General features: G+C 34.7%; 1 protein-coding gene and 1 long non-coding RNA gene across 2 annotated transcripts; both read right to left on the bottom strand.

Annotated features, from left to right (window-relative positions):
- Positions 1 to 1,445: 1,445 nt before the first annotated feature.
- LOC144544225 (cytochrome P450 71A26-like) lies at positions 1,446 to 3,371 on the bottom strand. The gene is made up of 2 exons (XM_078292656.1): positions 2,400 to 3,371; positions 1,446 to 2,237 (listed from the first exon to the last, which is right to left on the bottom strand). Exons 1-2 carry the CDS (start codon positions 3,318 to 3,320, stop codon positions 1,623 to 1,625), a joined length of 1,536 nt encoding a protein of 511 aa, XP_078148782.1. The 5' UTR covers positions 3,321 to 3,371; the 3' UTR covers positions 1,446 to 1,622.
- Positions 3,372 to 4,973: 1,602 nt separating this feature from the next.
- LOC144544694 (uncharacterized) lies at positions 4,974 to 8,219 on the bottom strand. The gene is made up of 6 exons (XR_013508304.1): positions 8,139 to 8,219; positions 7,732 to 7,859; positions 7,064 to 7,187; positions 5,941 to 6,164; positions 5,745 to 5,847; positions 4,974 to 5,559 (listed from the first exon to the last, which is right to left on the bottom strand). It is a non-coding gene; the product is annotated as an uncharacterized LOC144544694 (long non-coding RNA).
- Between the last annotated feature and the right edge of the window lie 7,250 nt (positions 8,220 to 15,469).

Genomic DNA, 15,469 nt, shown 5'->3' with positions numbered 1-15,469 from the left:
GATAAATAAATATATTATTTTATCTATGAATGAATCAAGCTCCTCCCGTGATAGCAAATGAACAATGTATGTCTGTTCATAATTTTTTTTTAAGCTAGCAATTGATAAATCTTGTCATCAGTACACTTAAATATCTTAACATTATATGAAATGTTTGAAAATAACTATACTTATTCCATAAACAAACTAATATGCTTTCTCATTTTACAGTGGTGATGACAACAAAGGAAAAGAAAAGAAAAAATATGTGTATCACCAATTCAGCCCCATACAAGCAGTTTCACATCATTTGTTAATTATTGATATTATTTTTTTAGTGTCTCCCTGCAATGAACATTAGCAACTATTTTGTTAGAAGTTGTGTGAAAGTATCATAATAAAGGAATAACACGCTATATATCCCACAACCCTTATCTCTCCTCCAAACATAATCGATAAGCCAATACGGATTTATTTCATTTAACACTTCTATATTGTATATCATCATCTATTGTTTTATTTAATTAGTTTTCTTATCTGAACTTGGTATATACTTCTTCTGCCTCAACAGTTGTTGCCGAAGCAACGCGAGGCACATATCTAGTTTACTGAAATACATGATGTTTTATAGTCAAAACTGAAAGTTTGTACAAGACTAATACAAGCAAAGAGCTTGCGCCTTCTGTGTGCTTTTAGTTTCCGCACACCAGCAAAGGAAAAGGAGAAACGGAGAAGGTATAATAGGGGAGAGAGGAGAAAGAGGAGAAAGAAAGAAATGAAGAGAGAAGAGAGGGAGTTTACAGTAGCTGGTAAGTTAAATCCAAATAAAGTTTCCTGATGCAAAGAGGAAAAGCCTTCTCAGTTCTGCACCATTTTTATGTTATTTTGGTTAGATCCTCCTTCACACTTCTCTTGTTACAACTCATTGCGTGTTAGAATCTGTTTTCTTAGCATGTGTGTAAGATATCAACTATCAAGGTTTGTCTGCAAGTCCTTCCACTATAAAGTATTGCATTTCAATGTTTAATTTCTCAGATTTGCTTGAATGAAATATGTCTCGTTTATTGTTGATCCAGTGATGGAAAATTAAATTTGACTCTTATTTGATTGCGGATTTTTGTTGTACCGATAAGGTGTTTGATGAAATTTCCACAATTCCCTGTAGATATGCAGCTAAACAAACTTAATAGCATGGAGATAATAAAATTGATATTCATTCCCCTTATATATATACTTGCTCTTTTAAGCAAATCCAGCTCACCACACACAGAGAGGGGTAACCAGAGGGTGCATACTCTCTCAGATTCCTGATCAAATGCAAAGAGAAACCACCTGTTTGTCAGCATCAATTGATGTTTATAGTTTTACTTTTATACATCAGATCTTGACAGGTAAGAACTCTTTGGATTTTGTAGGTAGTGATTATAACCTGAGAAAATATTGTGGAATGATGATAAAGGAACATGTTTGTTGTGATAGTTCAAAAATTGATCATTACCCAAAATATCATGTAGAAAATAAAAAAATGTTGGTGTTGCATAACATACTGCTTATTCCAGCTTAATCCCTCTTATATATTTTACCAAATATTATTTTACATAACATACTGTTTATTCCACTATAATGAGGCGAAAAACTATTATCTACGAGGTGTGAACATTTTTAACAACAAGCCGAAGGTCATCCTTCCTACGCACGGTAAATCCCGGTGAATCACCCATGTTGAACTTCTCCCTTGTCATTCCACTCGGCAGCTCCCAATCGAAGCAATGTATGAGATTTGCTAAAGCGAGCTCTGCAGTGATCGTAGCAAACAATATACCAGGACAAATCCTGCGTCCTGCTCCAAACGGGATGAACTGAAAGTCGTTGCCCTTGTAGTCCACTTGGCTACCAATGAATCTTTCTGGCATGAACTCCTCTGGCACCTCCCAAGATTTTTCCTCCCTTGCAATGGCCCACGCATTGATAAGGACTTTGGTTCCTTTAGGAATTTTGAAACCATTTATCTCGCATTCTTCCATCGATTCCCTTGGAACCAACAAAGGGACAGGAGGATGTAGTCGTAGGGTTTCTTTGATTACCGCCTTTAGGTAGCTCATTTGGTTCAAATCTTCTGATATCACCATGTCACCATGCTTTACTATTCCCCTAACCTCTTCTTGCAGCTTCTTCATGTGTTCAGGGTTTTTTATGAGCTCAGACATTGCCCAATCTATGGTGACGTATGTTGTTTCAATTCCAGCAGCAAATGCATTCTGAATAATTTGAATGTGAAATGTATGTGATTATAAACTCAAGGTGCTTTGACAAATTGCTTAATTAAATGAGACAGTGATAAGATAGTATGACTTGATAAGAAAGTTCAATGATTTTAAATTTTCCAAAAAAAAAAAAAATAATAATAATTAAATGCTTACCCCTAGTAGCCCCTTGATGTGGTCCATGGTGATATCAAAGTTGATGCTTGGATCATTCTTTAAAGAAAGTAAAATATCAACAAAATTATCTTTTCCCTCATTATTCTCTTCACTTTTAATATGAGCTTGAATTACCTCTTCATACAACAGGTCCCACTTATTTCTATGTCTACTAGCCCTCCTGCTTAATCCTATAAGCCTTTCTAACCATAACAAAGAAGGAAACAAATCACCAATACTAAATTTTCCAAGTATTTGAACACCCTCTTCTAGAAGCTCTCGAACCATGGCGTACATCCGTTCTTCCATAATGATTTTTCCAGAAACAACCCTAAAAACAACATCATTCATGAATGAGAACAAAACCTTGCTTAATTCAATAGGATCACTATTCGACATGGAGGCATGGTCAGTGATCTTTGCAATCAAATTACCAACTTCCTCCTCTCTAATTGTTTTGTAGGAAGCAATCTTCTTGGTACTCATTAAATGGATTGTGAAGATCTTTTTCAATTGCCTCCAATCCTCACCATAAGGCTCAAATGCCAAGTCACGAAAACGGACGATGTCACTGACGACAGCAGAAGGCCGAGTAGCAAAGGTGAGGTCATGGGTCCGCATGATCGCACATGCCATATCAGATGATGAAACAATAAGCCATGGTACTTCACCAAAATGAAGTAACATGAGGGGCCCATATTTCAGAGAGAGTGAATAGAGAGATTGATGGGAAAGAGAGCTTAGTTGGTGGATGTTTCCTATGAATGGAAGCTTTGGAGGTGAAGGTATCACCTTTTCTCGGCCTTTCGAGAAATTCCTTCCCTTTACGCTGAAGCAAAGTATGAAGATAGATAACAGAGAGATACAGAGAAGTGACAGATTCTGTGATAAAGTAAAGATCACTTCTTGAAGATGCACCATTTTTTGTTAAATGAGACTGTGAGAGTGTATTTTTGTTCCCCAATGTGTTATATTATTATAAGGATGTTATAATTGAGCGTTATCTTATAGCACAAAATAAGAAGATAACATCACATCACTTATCAAAATTGATTATCCTCTCAACTTTGTGTCGCAGTTTTGCTTACTCTATTGAAATTCTTTACCTGCTTACTCTCTGTGAAAATGCCTTGCCAGCTGCCACCTTGTTTTACCTTAATAAAGGGTATCTGGAGTATACAACTTGACTACTAACTACAATTATTACGCTTTTTCAATATGAAATAGGTACTATAATGTGAAATTAGTTTAAGATTTAATAAAATTATGAAGTACGTCTTAATTTCTTTTTTTCTTAGGATGAAAAATATACATCTTAAATTAATATTCTTAATTGGTAGCCCATAGAAGCTGAACAAGTGTACTTAAAAAATAAATTATATTATGAACTGTTCCGATCTTTTTAATTACACCTTTCTATTCAAATTACTGGTACGGCTGCAAAGTTGTGAGAGAAAATTGAACTCTCAATTGTTGAATAACCAATAATCTTAGGACCTTTTTTCAAACCAACCGTATTACCTTCACTTTCTCTCATAATTATGATCACAATTATTAATCATTTCACAAGACTAGTAAGCGACCCGTGCGCTGCCACGGACAATGAAATTAAGTCCCATTATCATTAAAGAACCGTGTTTTGCAATATGGATTGAAAAAAAACGCATAGCAAGTGTGTTGGACTACTGCTTATCAAATTTTGAATTGTTTAGCAATACATTTTTAAATGCACAAATTTTGGATTGTTTGACAATATCATCAAAGAACCATGTTTTGCAACGTAAACCCTAAACCCTGAACTGCACCTGAACCGTAAACCCTGAACACTGAACTGAACTTGAACTTAAATCGTAAATCCTGAACCCTAAATCCTAAATTGAACCTGAACCCTAAACAGAACATGAACCCTGAACTGAACCCTAAACCCTAAACACATAAAACCATAAAAAGCCATAAGCTGGTAGTAACAAAGAATGTAGTGCTTTGCAACGGGAAAACAAAAATTTTAGTTATCAAATATTTATTCACTAATTTTTAGAATAAACTTACAATGTCACACAAATAGTTTTTGAATTTCTAAATTGCATGAAGAATGGCTTAAGAATATGTCTTTAATTTTATGAGTTACAATGATAAGTTAAATCTTGAAATTTATTTATTTAAATGTGATGACCAGAGGAAATGGAGAAATTACAAACATAACCTTCTAAATGCTTAATATTCATTTATGTAAAATTTTATACTTAAATCGAGAAACTAATATACTATTGCAAAAAAGTGGACTCTTAAGGAGTTGTTCGGCAACCCTCATTATCTTTGTTAAGGAGCTCTTATTCAATAAGATAGGCTTAAGAATGAACACTTAATATGGTAAAATATATCACAGTATGTATTATGTAAAGACCTAATTAACTTTTGTACTGTTGTTGTCATACAATGCAATAAAAAGAAGCTAATTATATTACAATTTAGTGTATACAATTACATTTAACTAAAATTTGAGGTGGTTATTTTAAGAAATCAATAAATATTGACATTTAGCTAATACTTATAATAGAGGTCGACAGTTATTCATCAAAATATTTAAAACTTAAAAAACAAATGTCAGAAATAATTACAACAAAGCATCGTAAATTGATCCCAACAAAATACAACTGGTACAGACTTTTAAAGCATCAATATCATCCTTGCTTCTTGCTCGACTTATATTTATTGATTTGCAACCAGTGCTTAATGCATGCAATAAGAAAAGTTACCATAATTGAGCTATAATAATGACCAATATGTACCAATTGGCACCAATTAGTATCGATTCCAACAAGTACCATTCGGTCGTACCAGTACCAACTGATATGTACCAGTATCAAATATGAAAAAAACACCAAATGTTGCCAATTAAGAATCAAATTGAAATTTTAACAAATCAAATCATAAACTTATAGTAATACATAAATAATTGAAACTGTCCTTTATAGTGACTATACAACGATAGAAATAAAATTTGACAAAAAAGAACTTCACTGTAACAATACTAAGAGTCTAAATAATGAAAAATTGTAAAATTTAGAAATAGGACCTTATAGTTTTTCAGAATTGCACGTCTCATTTTTCATGCATAGTTGGATCAAAACAAGCCTGTACAATTAGGGCACGATTTCATCTATTGAAACAAATTGAAACAAAAAATAAAAGGAATACTTCAGCAGAAAATGAAAAAAACTAAAAATAATTCAATCACTAAACGAAGACATAGCTATAGAAGCTATAGAATTAAAAAAAAAATTGAGTAAAAATATAAATTGACACAATAAATAAACAAAAATAAAAAATGTAAGAATTATGCACAAAAGCTCCAAAAGTAAAGGGAAAAGAGGGAAAAAACGGCTCCCATCAAGTTGGATGTCAATAGAGAGCATTTCAGTGTGAACTTCTCTCATGGTTGTAATTTCTGATTCCACATAGCCAATAACATTTGATGAATAATCAACGTCACAAGAGGTAAAATATATGATTAACAGGATTGAGAAAGCAATTTCTTTACAATTCTTATAGAGTGTGAGTCCCTCCTAACGATTTTTATGGAGCTCTGTGCGTGTTTTTTGCTCAATTCTAATCCAAGAATAGCCTCATTTCTGAGCATTGATTCCTTCAAAATCTGTCTGTGAACCAATATTTCATACCCAGTAAATATACTCGGCATATGGGTCTTGATGGAAGTCAAAAATGTAAAAATTGATTCTCGTTTCTATATGTATACGGGTGCACCTGAACATAACAGATATGTACTGTCAGATTATACAATAAATGTCCTTTCTTTCATTGAAAATCTGTCTATTCTTATTGAAAATCTCCCTTTTCTGCATGAAAGACCTGACACACTAATATATTTGCAAATAAAAACACAGAATGTAAAAAATAAATATGAATACCACCCGGAATTTCTACGTGTGTGACACTAACACACCACAACCATAATCTTTTCATTATGTGCCACATTTCTAGGCAGTTCAATCATGCTTTGCAATTAAGGCACAGAGAACTGAGAACAAACCTGTCAATATCTAACCCAAACAGCAAAGACTGAGGTTATATGGTACTATTCATAGTGTGGATTGGTCTGTACTGTGAATCAATATTTTTGTTTTCAAAGTTTAAATAGTCGATCTAAATCTTTCATCATGATCTCCATATAATTTTGTGTTCGCATACTAAATTTAACATTTTTTAGAATTCTTTTACTATTTTTTTAGATAGGTAGAAAATTACTATTTGTGAATAGTCTAGCTTTGTATGTTGAAATTTGTACCTATCTGGAAAAATAGCAAAAAATAACTGCAAAAATAAAAAATTTGATTTGCAGGCACATTTTCATATGGAGATCATGTTTCGATTATTTGAACTTTGAAAACAAAAAATATTGGTCCATAGTACAGACCAATCCACGCCACGCATAGTACCATAGACTCACTGAACAACAAAATGATAAGAATAAGATGCTATAATTTCAGCCAGTATCCTACATGAGATGCTATAAAGTCAGCCAGTACTTACCTTGAATATGCTTCAATGTTAAATTAAGTCGTTTTAATTTAATTTTAACTGTACATTTAAATCAAATTCAGCCTCCATATGCCCTTAACAAGCAGAGAAAGAAATAGAGGAACCTTGAAGCTGATAGCATTGTCACGCATTGTTAAACCAATTGATCATTAAGCCATTGGATTCGGTCATTAAAATGTTAAGCCCAATTTCGATGTGAACTCGGTATGAAGCCCCTAAGCTATCCTACTGCAAAGCACAGAAACATCATTTTCAAGAAAATGCTACTGCATTTGCAACATCTGATGCAGTTAAAAGTAAGACCAACAAAACAAAACAAAAAAAGCTAAAAGCAAAAAAAAAAAACTGATCAGGAACTGCAAAGCAGCAGAAGTTGACTTTTTGTCATAAAAAAACTGATCTAAAAGTGTATAACTATAATTGCACTTCTCTGCAATTAACACCAAAAATGTTATTTTACAGAGAAAACCACCTAATCATTGGAAATTGCAATTGACACCAATTGTGTACATTTTGTATCTAAACATGCACCGGAATGATCTGTTTATTCTTCTTCTGACGTGTAGGCCCCACGTGGTTCAGAGAGAAATATATAAGGTGGGACCCAGTAACCCTTGCATTAATTTCTAAATTTTTTTTTTAAGCTGCTCAAAAGTTTATTCCTCTGGCGGTAATAAGCTAGCTCACATATTAGGTAGTTGAAGTAAATATTTAGAAACATGTCAAAAATTGAAAGAGAAAAAAATATACAGAAAATAGGAAAATAACTTGCCTGTGCACTGATTCCTTAAATTTCTCCTCATATAAAAATTGTAGAATCAGAAACACCAGCTCCCGACTCAAAGATGACATATTTCCTCAAATTCACAGTCAATACTGTAAATTTCCTCAAACTCACGCCTAAAGGGTATATAACTGTGATTAGCATTTGCTTTTTCCGACATTCATTTTTTAATTTTTGGCATGTCATTTAGGAACACTAAGACTGTATTTCTCAAATAGTAGCATCATTTCATCTTAAAAAAATAGGAAAGCAAATGAGAAATAGAATGACCTGGAAAATGCTTGGTTAAACCTGACACATTATGAGTTATGTACATCACCATCCCTTGGTCGTATGGGTGAAATACATATATCTTGTATTATATAATAAGAACTATATTCAAATTTTATTCTCACCTTACTATGACTGTAGGCACCAGTGTTTTTCCATGACATCATAACACGAATCTGCCTTGCTCTACTTATAGCATCCGAACTACAAGAACATTTAAAAACAAAATTGTTGATTTAATTTCTATTTTCGTAGAAAAAGAAATAATAACCATGGCTATACAAGCAACGGAGGATCTAAGGAAACCCAAACCTGATTTGAGCAAAATTGAAAGGGGAAAAAGCGGGCGTCATGCAAACAGATCGCACAAAAATCAAATCGGCTGTGAGGCGGGAATGGTGGAAGAGCGAGGCAGATCGACTGTGAGGCGGGACTGGTGGCTTCATGGCAGAGGACTGATAGCGGAGGCAGATCAAATCAGTGGTGGGGCGTGACTGTAGGCGGAAAGAGAAGGAGAAGAGAAGTGAAAGAGAGGGAGAGAGAGCGGCTAAGGGAGACCGACGAAGGAGGAGAAACGCATATTCTGGAGGAGAGGTGGAATGGAAGAGACGAAAGCAAAGAAAAAAATGGGTATTCTGGAGAAAGGTGGAACGGAAGAGAGGAAAGCAAAAGGAGAAAGACGCGTATTCAGTGCGTCGGGAAAGGAAAAAGAAAAGTGAGAAACGCGTGGGAAAGAAAGAAAAAAGAGATACAATTTTGATGTGGCCCAACATGTGGCGAGTTAGTTTATAACTAATTTTAGATTTGTATACAAATGGATACATAAAATACATACATAATATCTCATATTCAATACAATGATTCAGAACGGTTGGATTTACTAAATGGAAGGCTGAGATCGTCTCTGGACAGATACACCATTCAGTCCCTTTCATATCAACGTGCTATTATAGGAGTCCTGATATAGCTGTCATTTTTGTCTCATAATGTGTTGAAAGATGCACTAATGTATATCCAGATAATGATAAAAAAGGATATTGTCTTGTCTGGGCAGCAAATTAAAAGCCAATTTGCCAAAATGTCATATATGAGATTTTTCTTTTGACACGATGAATAATTGACAAGTGAAGTGACACTGACCTGACTGACCTTGTGAAAAATGTAGAGGACAAGATGGGCTTTAAGAAATCATGAACCCTATTTGTTGGTTCAAGCTCGGCCTCTAAAACAAATGGGCCACATATTCAAATCAGGCCCAATTAATCAGGTGCAAAGACGAAAGAGAAGTGTTATCTTGACTCAGTATTTCGTTTTAGATCTGACTGCTCGATCCGCTTTGGCACGAATATTAAAGTGGTCCTGCGCATTACATCTCGGAAGAACGGTCCGGATCTAACTCAAATCTGAGTTACTTTAAGGGGACCCTTTGACTCGGATTTCAGATCCAGTGAAGTAACTCAAAGATTGGATTTTAAATCGGGACCGTTCGATTCAAATTCAAAATAATATATCCGAAGTGGAGCGCACACATCCTAAGAATTGAATTCGAATCGCGAAACAATCTCTAGCGACAGATTCGAATCGGATAGTCCCGATCCAAAACTCAAAGATTGAATTACTTTAGGGGATCCGGACCCCTCGACAGCTCATGCCTTGTGATGTACTTATTTGGTCTCATAATAATATCAATTTAATTATTAGGTTATCAGAATATTGACTGTTTTAAAACGGCTAGTTGTGAAGAGCTAGTTATAACTTGTGAAAATCATTTTTCATGGAATCTTCCATTCCTTTTCTTTTAGAGAAATTTTGCCAGGTTTGCTAGTCGTATCTGCCAAGAACTTGTTAGTTGAGAAATGCTGTTCCATTATGCTAATTAATTCACAAAAAAAAAAAAAAATACTTTTCTTGCAAGTAATTGCGTTCAAAAACTTTCATAGTATATATGCTCCTCGGTGCATTTATTCCCATTTTTCTTACCAATTTATATTTTCTTTGCTAAATAAAAATGTATATAAAGTTTGTGCAAACAAATTTCATTGAATGTGTTTATAACATTGCATGCAGATTGGCACTGTTTTGGTCATGTGGTGTTTGATTTATGAAGGCTGCTAAGACCTCTATTTTGATCCGATTGATGTAATCTAGACCAGTGTTGCAAAAATAACGGTATGCGGTTATCAGACGGACAAGGTACCACTAAGCGATTAATTAAAAATAATTAGAAATAATCGGTCGATTAATCGGAAAAATCCATAACGGTCTGGTTACCGTCAACAATAGGGGTGTTCATTAGTTCGGTTCTGTTGAAACCGAATCGAATGAGGCAAACTAAAGTTATAATTCGGTTTCAAAGATAAAACCGAACCGAACCGATTTAGTATTGCAACGGAACCGAACTAAAGTTTTATTTCGGTTTGTTCGGTTCAAATCGAAATATATTATTATTTTTATTTAAAGCAATTGATTTATAATAAACCAAAGTATTTAAAACAATTGATCAAGAATAAAACCGGGGTATTAAGAAATAAACCAGGGTGGTCCGGACCAAACTCATAATATATAAAAGTCCGGTCGGTTCTGTTATTTCGGTTTTTAAAATTCCAAACCGAACCGAACCGAACCGAACCGAACCATTAAACCGAAAAAACTGAACCATTTGATCCAAACTAATTCAGTTCAATTCAAAACTGATTAAACCGGAGCCAATGAACACCCCTAGTCAACAATTAATCAGCTTTAACGGACGTTTTTTACAACACTGATCTAGACTTTTATTCAATACAACACAGACAACTTTTGTCAGCTTATATATAAAAAAAAACATTACATGCATATTTAAGATCATAAAATCATAAAATCTGACATGTAATATTAAAATAATATCAAATATTCGAACATAAGTTTGTTCTTCCAAATCATAAATGATGCACCAATTATACAAACAATCCTGCTGAGTATATTCATATCTCATCAAGTGCATCTGTTTGTACTTCTAATTATTTTAAACAATATCTGAAGTTATTAAATGTTATTTTCGAAAATTAAATATGCAACTTCTCCGTAGAAAGACGAGACGGGACTCATGCAACTGCACTAAACTTGCAGTTCATTTTGTACATAAATCAACATCAATAAATATGTTATATAACCATCAAAATCAACATATATTCTCTAAACCAAAATTTATTATTTATTTGTACATAAATCTATTTATACTTAATCAATTAATGTGTTAAAATACATTGACGGTCGATCTGACACAAAATTATGGCAGAATGGTATACCAATAAAACGAAAAAGAATGAAAATTGAAATGTTCCACAATCGAATAAAGCAAAAAAGAATAAAAAAAAGAAAAGTATAGAGCACATGAATGAAAAAGTATATATAAAAAAAAAATATGAGATTAGATTCTCATACAATACAAGTAGTGGATTGAATTCGGGTAGGGTACGGGTACCTCGGGTACGGGTAGGGCGGGTACGGGTAGGGCGGGTAGTCGGGTAGGCGGGTACGGGTAGGGCGGGTACGGGTAGGGCGGGTAGTCGGGTAGGCGGGTACGGGTAGGTCGGGTAGGGTTTTAAAAAAGTGTACCCTACCCGTTTCAAACCCGTGCCCGTCCCGGGTAACGGGTACGGGTACCTCGAGTACGGGTAGTCGGGTAGGGCGGGTAGGGTACGGGTATTTTTTATTTTTTTTTATTTTTTTTTATTTTTATACTGTTTTTTATTTTTATTTTTCTGTTTTTAATATTATTTTTTTCGGCGGCAAAATAATTTTGAATTTTGAATTTAAAAAAAACGGGTAAACGGGTAAAGGGTAATGGGTAAACGGGTAAAAGTACACGGGTAAAAGGGTAAAGTAGGTCGGGTAAACGGGTGCGGGTACGGGTAAAACGGGTGCGGGTAGACGGGTTTCGGGTACAGGTAAAACGGGTACGGGTTGGGCGGGTTTTTTCCCGAATCATTGAGTCCGGTCCGTCTCAAACCCGTACCCGTGTACCCGTTTACCCGCCTATACCCGGGCACGGGTACGGGTACCTCGGGTAACGGGTACGGGTCGGGTAAAACGGGTCATACCCGTTCGGGTAAAAGCAAACCACTAAATACAAGTATACCCAACGAAATTCCAATCAACTCATGTTTTGCTCTTGTCATAGGACATGGCTCTCTCTTTCTGTTGTGCTCTAGAACTCTACCACACAGCATAGTCACAAGATTCGTAAATTATTTGCAAATTAAACTCGAATAATTTGTTTTTTTTTTTTTGTGATGCCGAACTGAACTCCGAATTATTCCGTTGACCGAACTTTGACCGAATTAAACCTGAATAATTCGTGAATTTTACGAACTTTTTCCAAAATATACAAATTATTTGCGAATTTTTCCCATAATATTTATTTTGGATTTTTTTTTTGCTCTCTTGCAGACTGAGATCTCTGATCTGAATAATTCCGAATCATTTCATAATTGTATCTGAATTATTCTCGAATGACAAATTTTTAACCTTGCCGAACTGAACCCGAATAATTCATTTGTCACTATGCCACAGAGAAGCACTAAAAGGAAGGTCATAAAAATTACATCCTCTATAATTTTATTTTTTCTCTCTTTCTTTTCCCTCCTATTTCTCTCCGATTTTAGCTTATGAAAAATATGAACATATATAATCCGAGGATTTTTATTAATATCCCTAAAACAAATCAAAATTTTAAAAATGCCCCTGTCTCCAAATTTTTATCAAATCTGCCCTGACCGCCTGGGCTTCGGGCGGCCCAAAAAAGCCCGTGAGGCGCCCCCCCATCTGGCGCCCCACTGCCCATCTAATAAACCCTAAACCCGTGAGCCCCTCCCCCTCCTCTCTGCCTCTTCTCCCCCTCCTCTCTGCCGAAAAAAACAGAAAAAAAAAAGAGAAAAAAGAAGAAGAAAGAAGCCCTGCCGAGTCGACCCCTCTCTGCCTCGCACCACGCTCGTCACTGCCTCGCGCCTCGATTCGCTTCTCTCTCGATCGAACAAGTGAGTTTTCTTCTTTTTGATTCGATTAGGGTTTAGGGTTTCGGTTAAATGTGATTAAATGATGTAATGTGATTCGGTTTGGTTTGATTCGATGTTTAGGGTTAAATGTGAGTAATTAGTTGAATTGATTGAATTGGTCGAATTAGTTCGATTGGATTCTTGAATTAGATGGTTGAATTGCTTGATTGCTTAAATTAGATGCTTCAATTGCTTGAATTGGTTCAATTACTCGAATTGAGGATTATGATTTATGGTAAAATTGCTTGAATGTCATATGGTTCAATTTAGGGTTTATAGTTGTCAATTGTGAATTTATGGTAAAATTTAGGGTAAAATTTAGGGTTTATAGTTAAATTTAGGGTTTATGTTTGTCAATTTAGGGTTGAAATTTATGGTTCAAATGGTTGAACGGTTTAAGAATTTATTTTTTGGGTTTATGATTTAAAAATATGCATATTTATTTTTTGAAAATTATTTTTGTGATAGTTCATGAAAAATATGTATATATCAATACAAAATAATTTGAAGTAAAAGTAATTTTGTTTAAAAATGACATATATATATTTTTTATTGTAAGTAAATTGCATGTATATCTCATTTTTTTATTTTTAAAATTTAGGTCTGCAAAAATTTTATGCGGTTTAAAATTTCAAAGAATTGCATGTATATCAAAATTGTGGACCATGCAAAAACAGTGATTTTCAATAAATCTAAAAAAAGTAAACCCAAAATAATTGCATGTAAATAAATTGCATGTGCATGTATATGCATTTTTTTTGTTTAAAAATTAATTTTGTTTTTTGTAAATTTTTTTTTTTACAAAAAAAATGCATATACATGCAAAATTAATTTTGTAAAAAAATTGCATATACACCCAAAAAGTAAACCCAGAGTTGTATATGCATTTTTTTTTGTAAAGTTTATTTATTTTCAACAAAATTATTTTTTTTAAATCATATACATGCAATTATTTTGGGATTATATACATTCAATTCTTATTAAAAAAAATTTATATAAATTGTATGTTTTGATTAATATTTTTTGGCAAATGTAGTATGCCTAGAGTTAGACGGTGGGGAGTACGAGCTGAGCCTGCAGAGGGTGCAGATCCTGTGGATCCGAGTGGAGCTGGCGCACCACCTCCTTCCACGTATTCTGCAAGCTGGGAGCAAGATCCATGGGAGCTGCGTACACAGCCCGCCAATGCAGAGTCAGCTGCTGGATTTGATCCATGGGCAGCCAGGACAGGTACGCAGCACATGTATACGGGGGACGAGGATGAGGATATGGGGGACGATGAGGAGGATTTGGGAGAGGATGCATTACGAGATGTGAGTCCGCAGAGGCGCGTGCAGTCGCACAGGCATGGCAAGGGCGTAGCGGCTCCTAGGGTGTCTCTATCCGGAAGGAGACGAAGATGATGATTGTAGAGTTTTTGTTTATTGTGATATATTTCTGACTGTAGTATTTTGACTATGGGACTGCTGTATTATGTTGACATTACGTTTTTTTATTTTATGTTCATGTTGGTATTATGTTGTTTGCACTTTGCATTTCATTATTATAACACAGTTCAACAATACAATTAAAGTTCAACAATACAATTAAAGTTCAACAATATAATTAAAAGCTTAACAGTATACTTCAAGTAATTACATTCAAACTAAGAAATTATATTCAAGTAATTACAATTTCTTCACTATTTGCGACCCACACTCCCAGCAGACCGCCTGTGACAGGGGCCGTTTGCTAGGGTCCTGACCGCCTGGGCCACGGGCGGTCCACTAGGGATGCCTATTTATTCGTTTTTTCTCTCTCTCTTCTCACTCCAACATCAGTCTACCTTCCACCTCAAAGGCAGAAAGAAGGGAGAAAGCGCTCAAGGCGATTTCGGGCGATTTCGGGCTATTTTCTGGGCGACTACAGCTACAGGTAATTTAAATATTTTTTAAATTATTCTTTAAATATTTTTGGTAATTATTTTTTAAATATTTCTTTTAATTATTTTTAAAATATTTATTTCAATTATTTTTTATATATTTTCTAATTATTTTCTAATTAGCCGTTGATTACTGTACAGTTAGTATTTAATTACGCACATAATTAGCCTTCCTAATCAATTGCTGTCACTTGAAACCCTAGTTATAATGGCACCCAAAGTTGGAAAAAATAGAGGAAGAACTGAAACCGAACGCGAAGCAAAAAGAGCACTCATTAATAATTTTTGGACGGCTGAAGCCTACGCGATGAGGAATTTGGAAAGATTGTTTTCACCCAAAAATAAAGAAGCATTTCTGAGCACTCTTGATCCATCAATTAGAAAAATGCTGATGGAAGGCTAGGTGGACAGGGTCCCTCCACCTGGATGGGGACAGTGCTGCTTATGTGAGCTGAACGGAGATATGGTGGATATGTTCTTCTGTTATAAATGTGGCAAA

Source organism: Carex rostrata, chromosome 26 (genome assembly GCF_964058835.1).
Source record: "Carex rostrata chromosome 26, lpCarRost1.2, whole genome shotgun sequence".
Lineage (NCBI taxonomy): Eukaryota > Viridiplantae > Streptophyta > Magnoliopsida > Poales > Cyperaceae > Carex > Carex rostrata.
This window is presented reverse-complemented; position numbering and strand designations above follow the sequence as displayed.

Coding starts and splice junctions, on each gene's coding strand:
- LOC144544225 (XM_078292656.1), bottom strand. CDS start 3,320: ATGGTGCATCTTCAAGAAGTGATCTTTACTTTATCACAGAATCTGTCA. Junction 2,238..2,399: donor ACATCAAGGGGCTACTAGGG/GTAAGCATTTAA, acceptor CAAATTATTCAG/AATGCATTTGCTGCTGGAAT.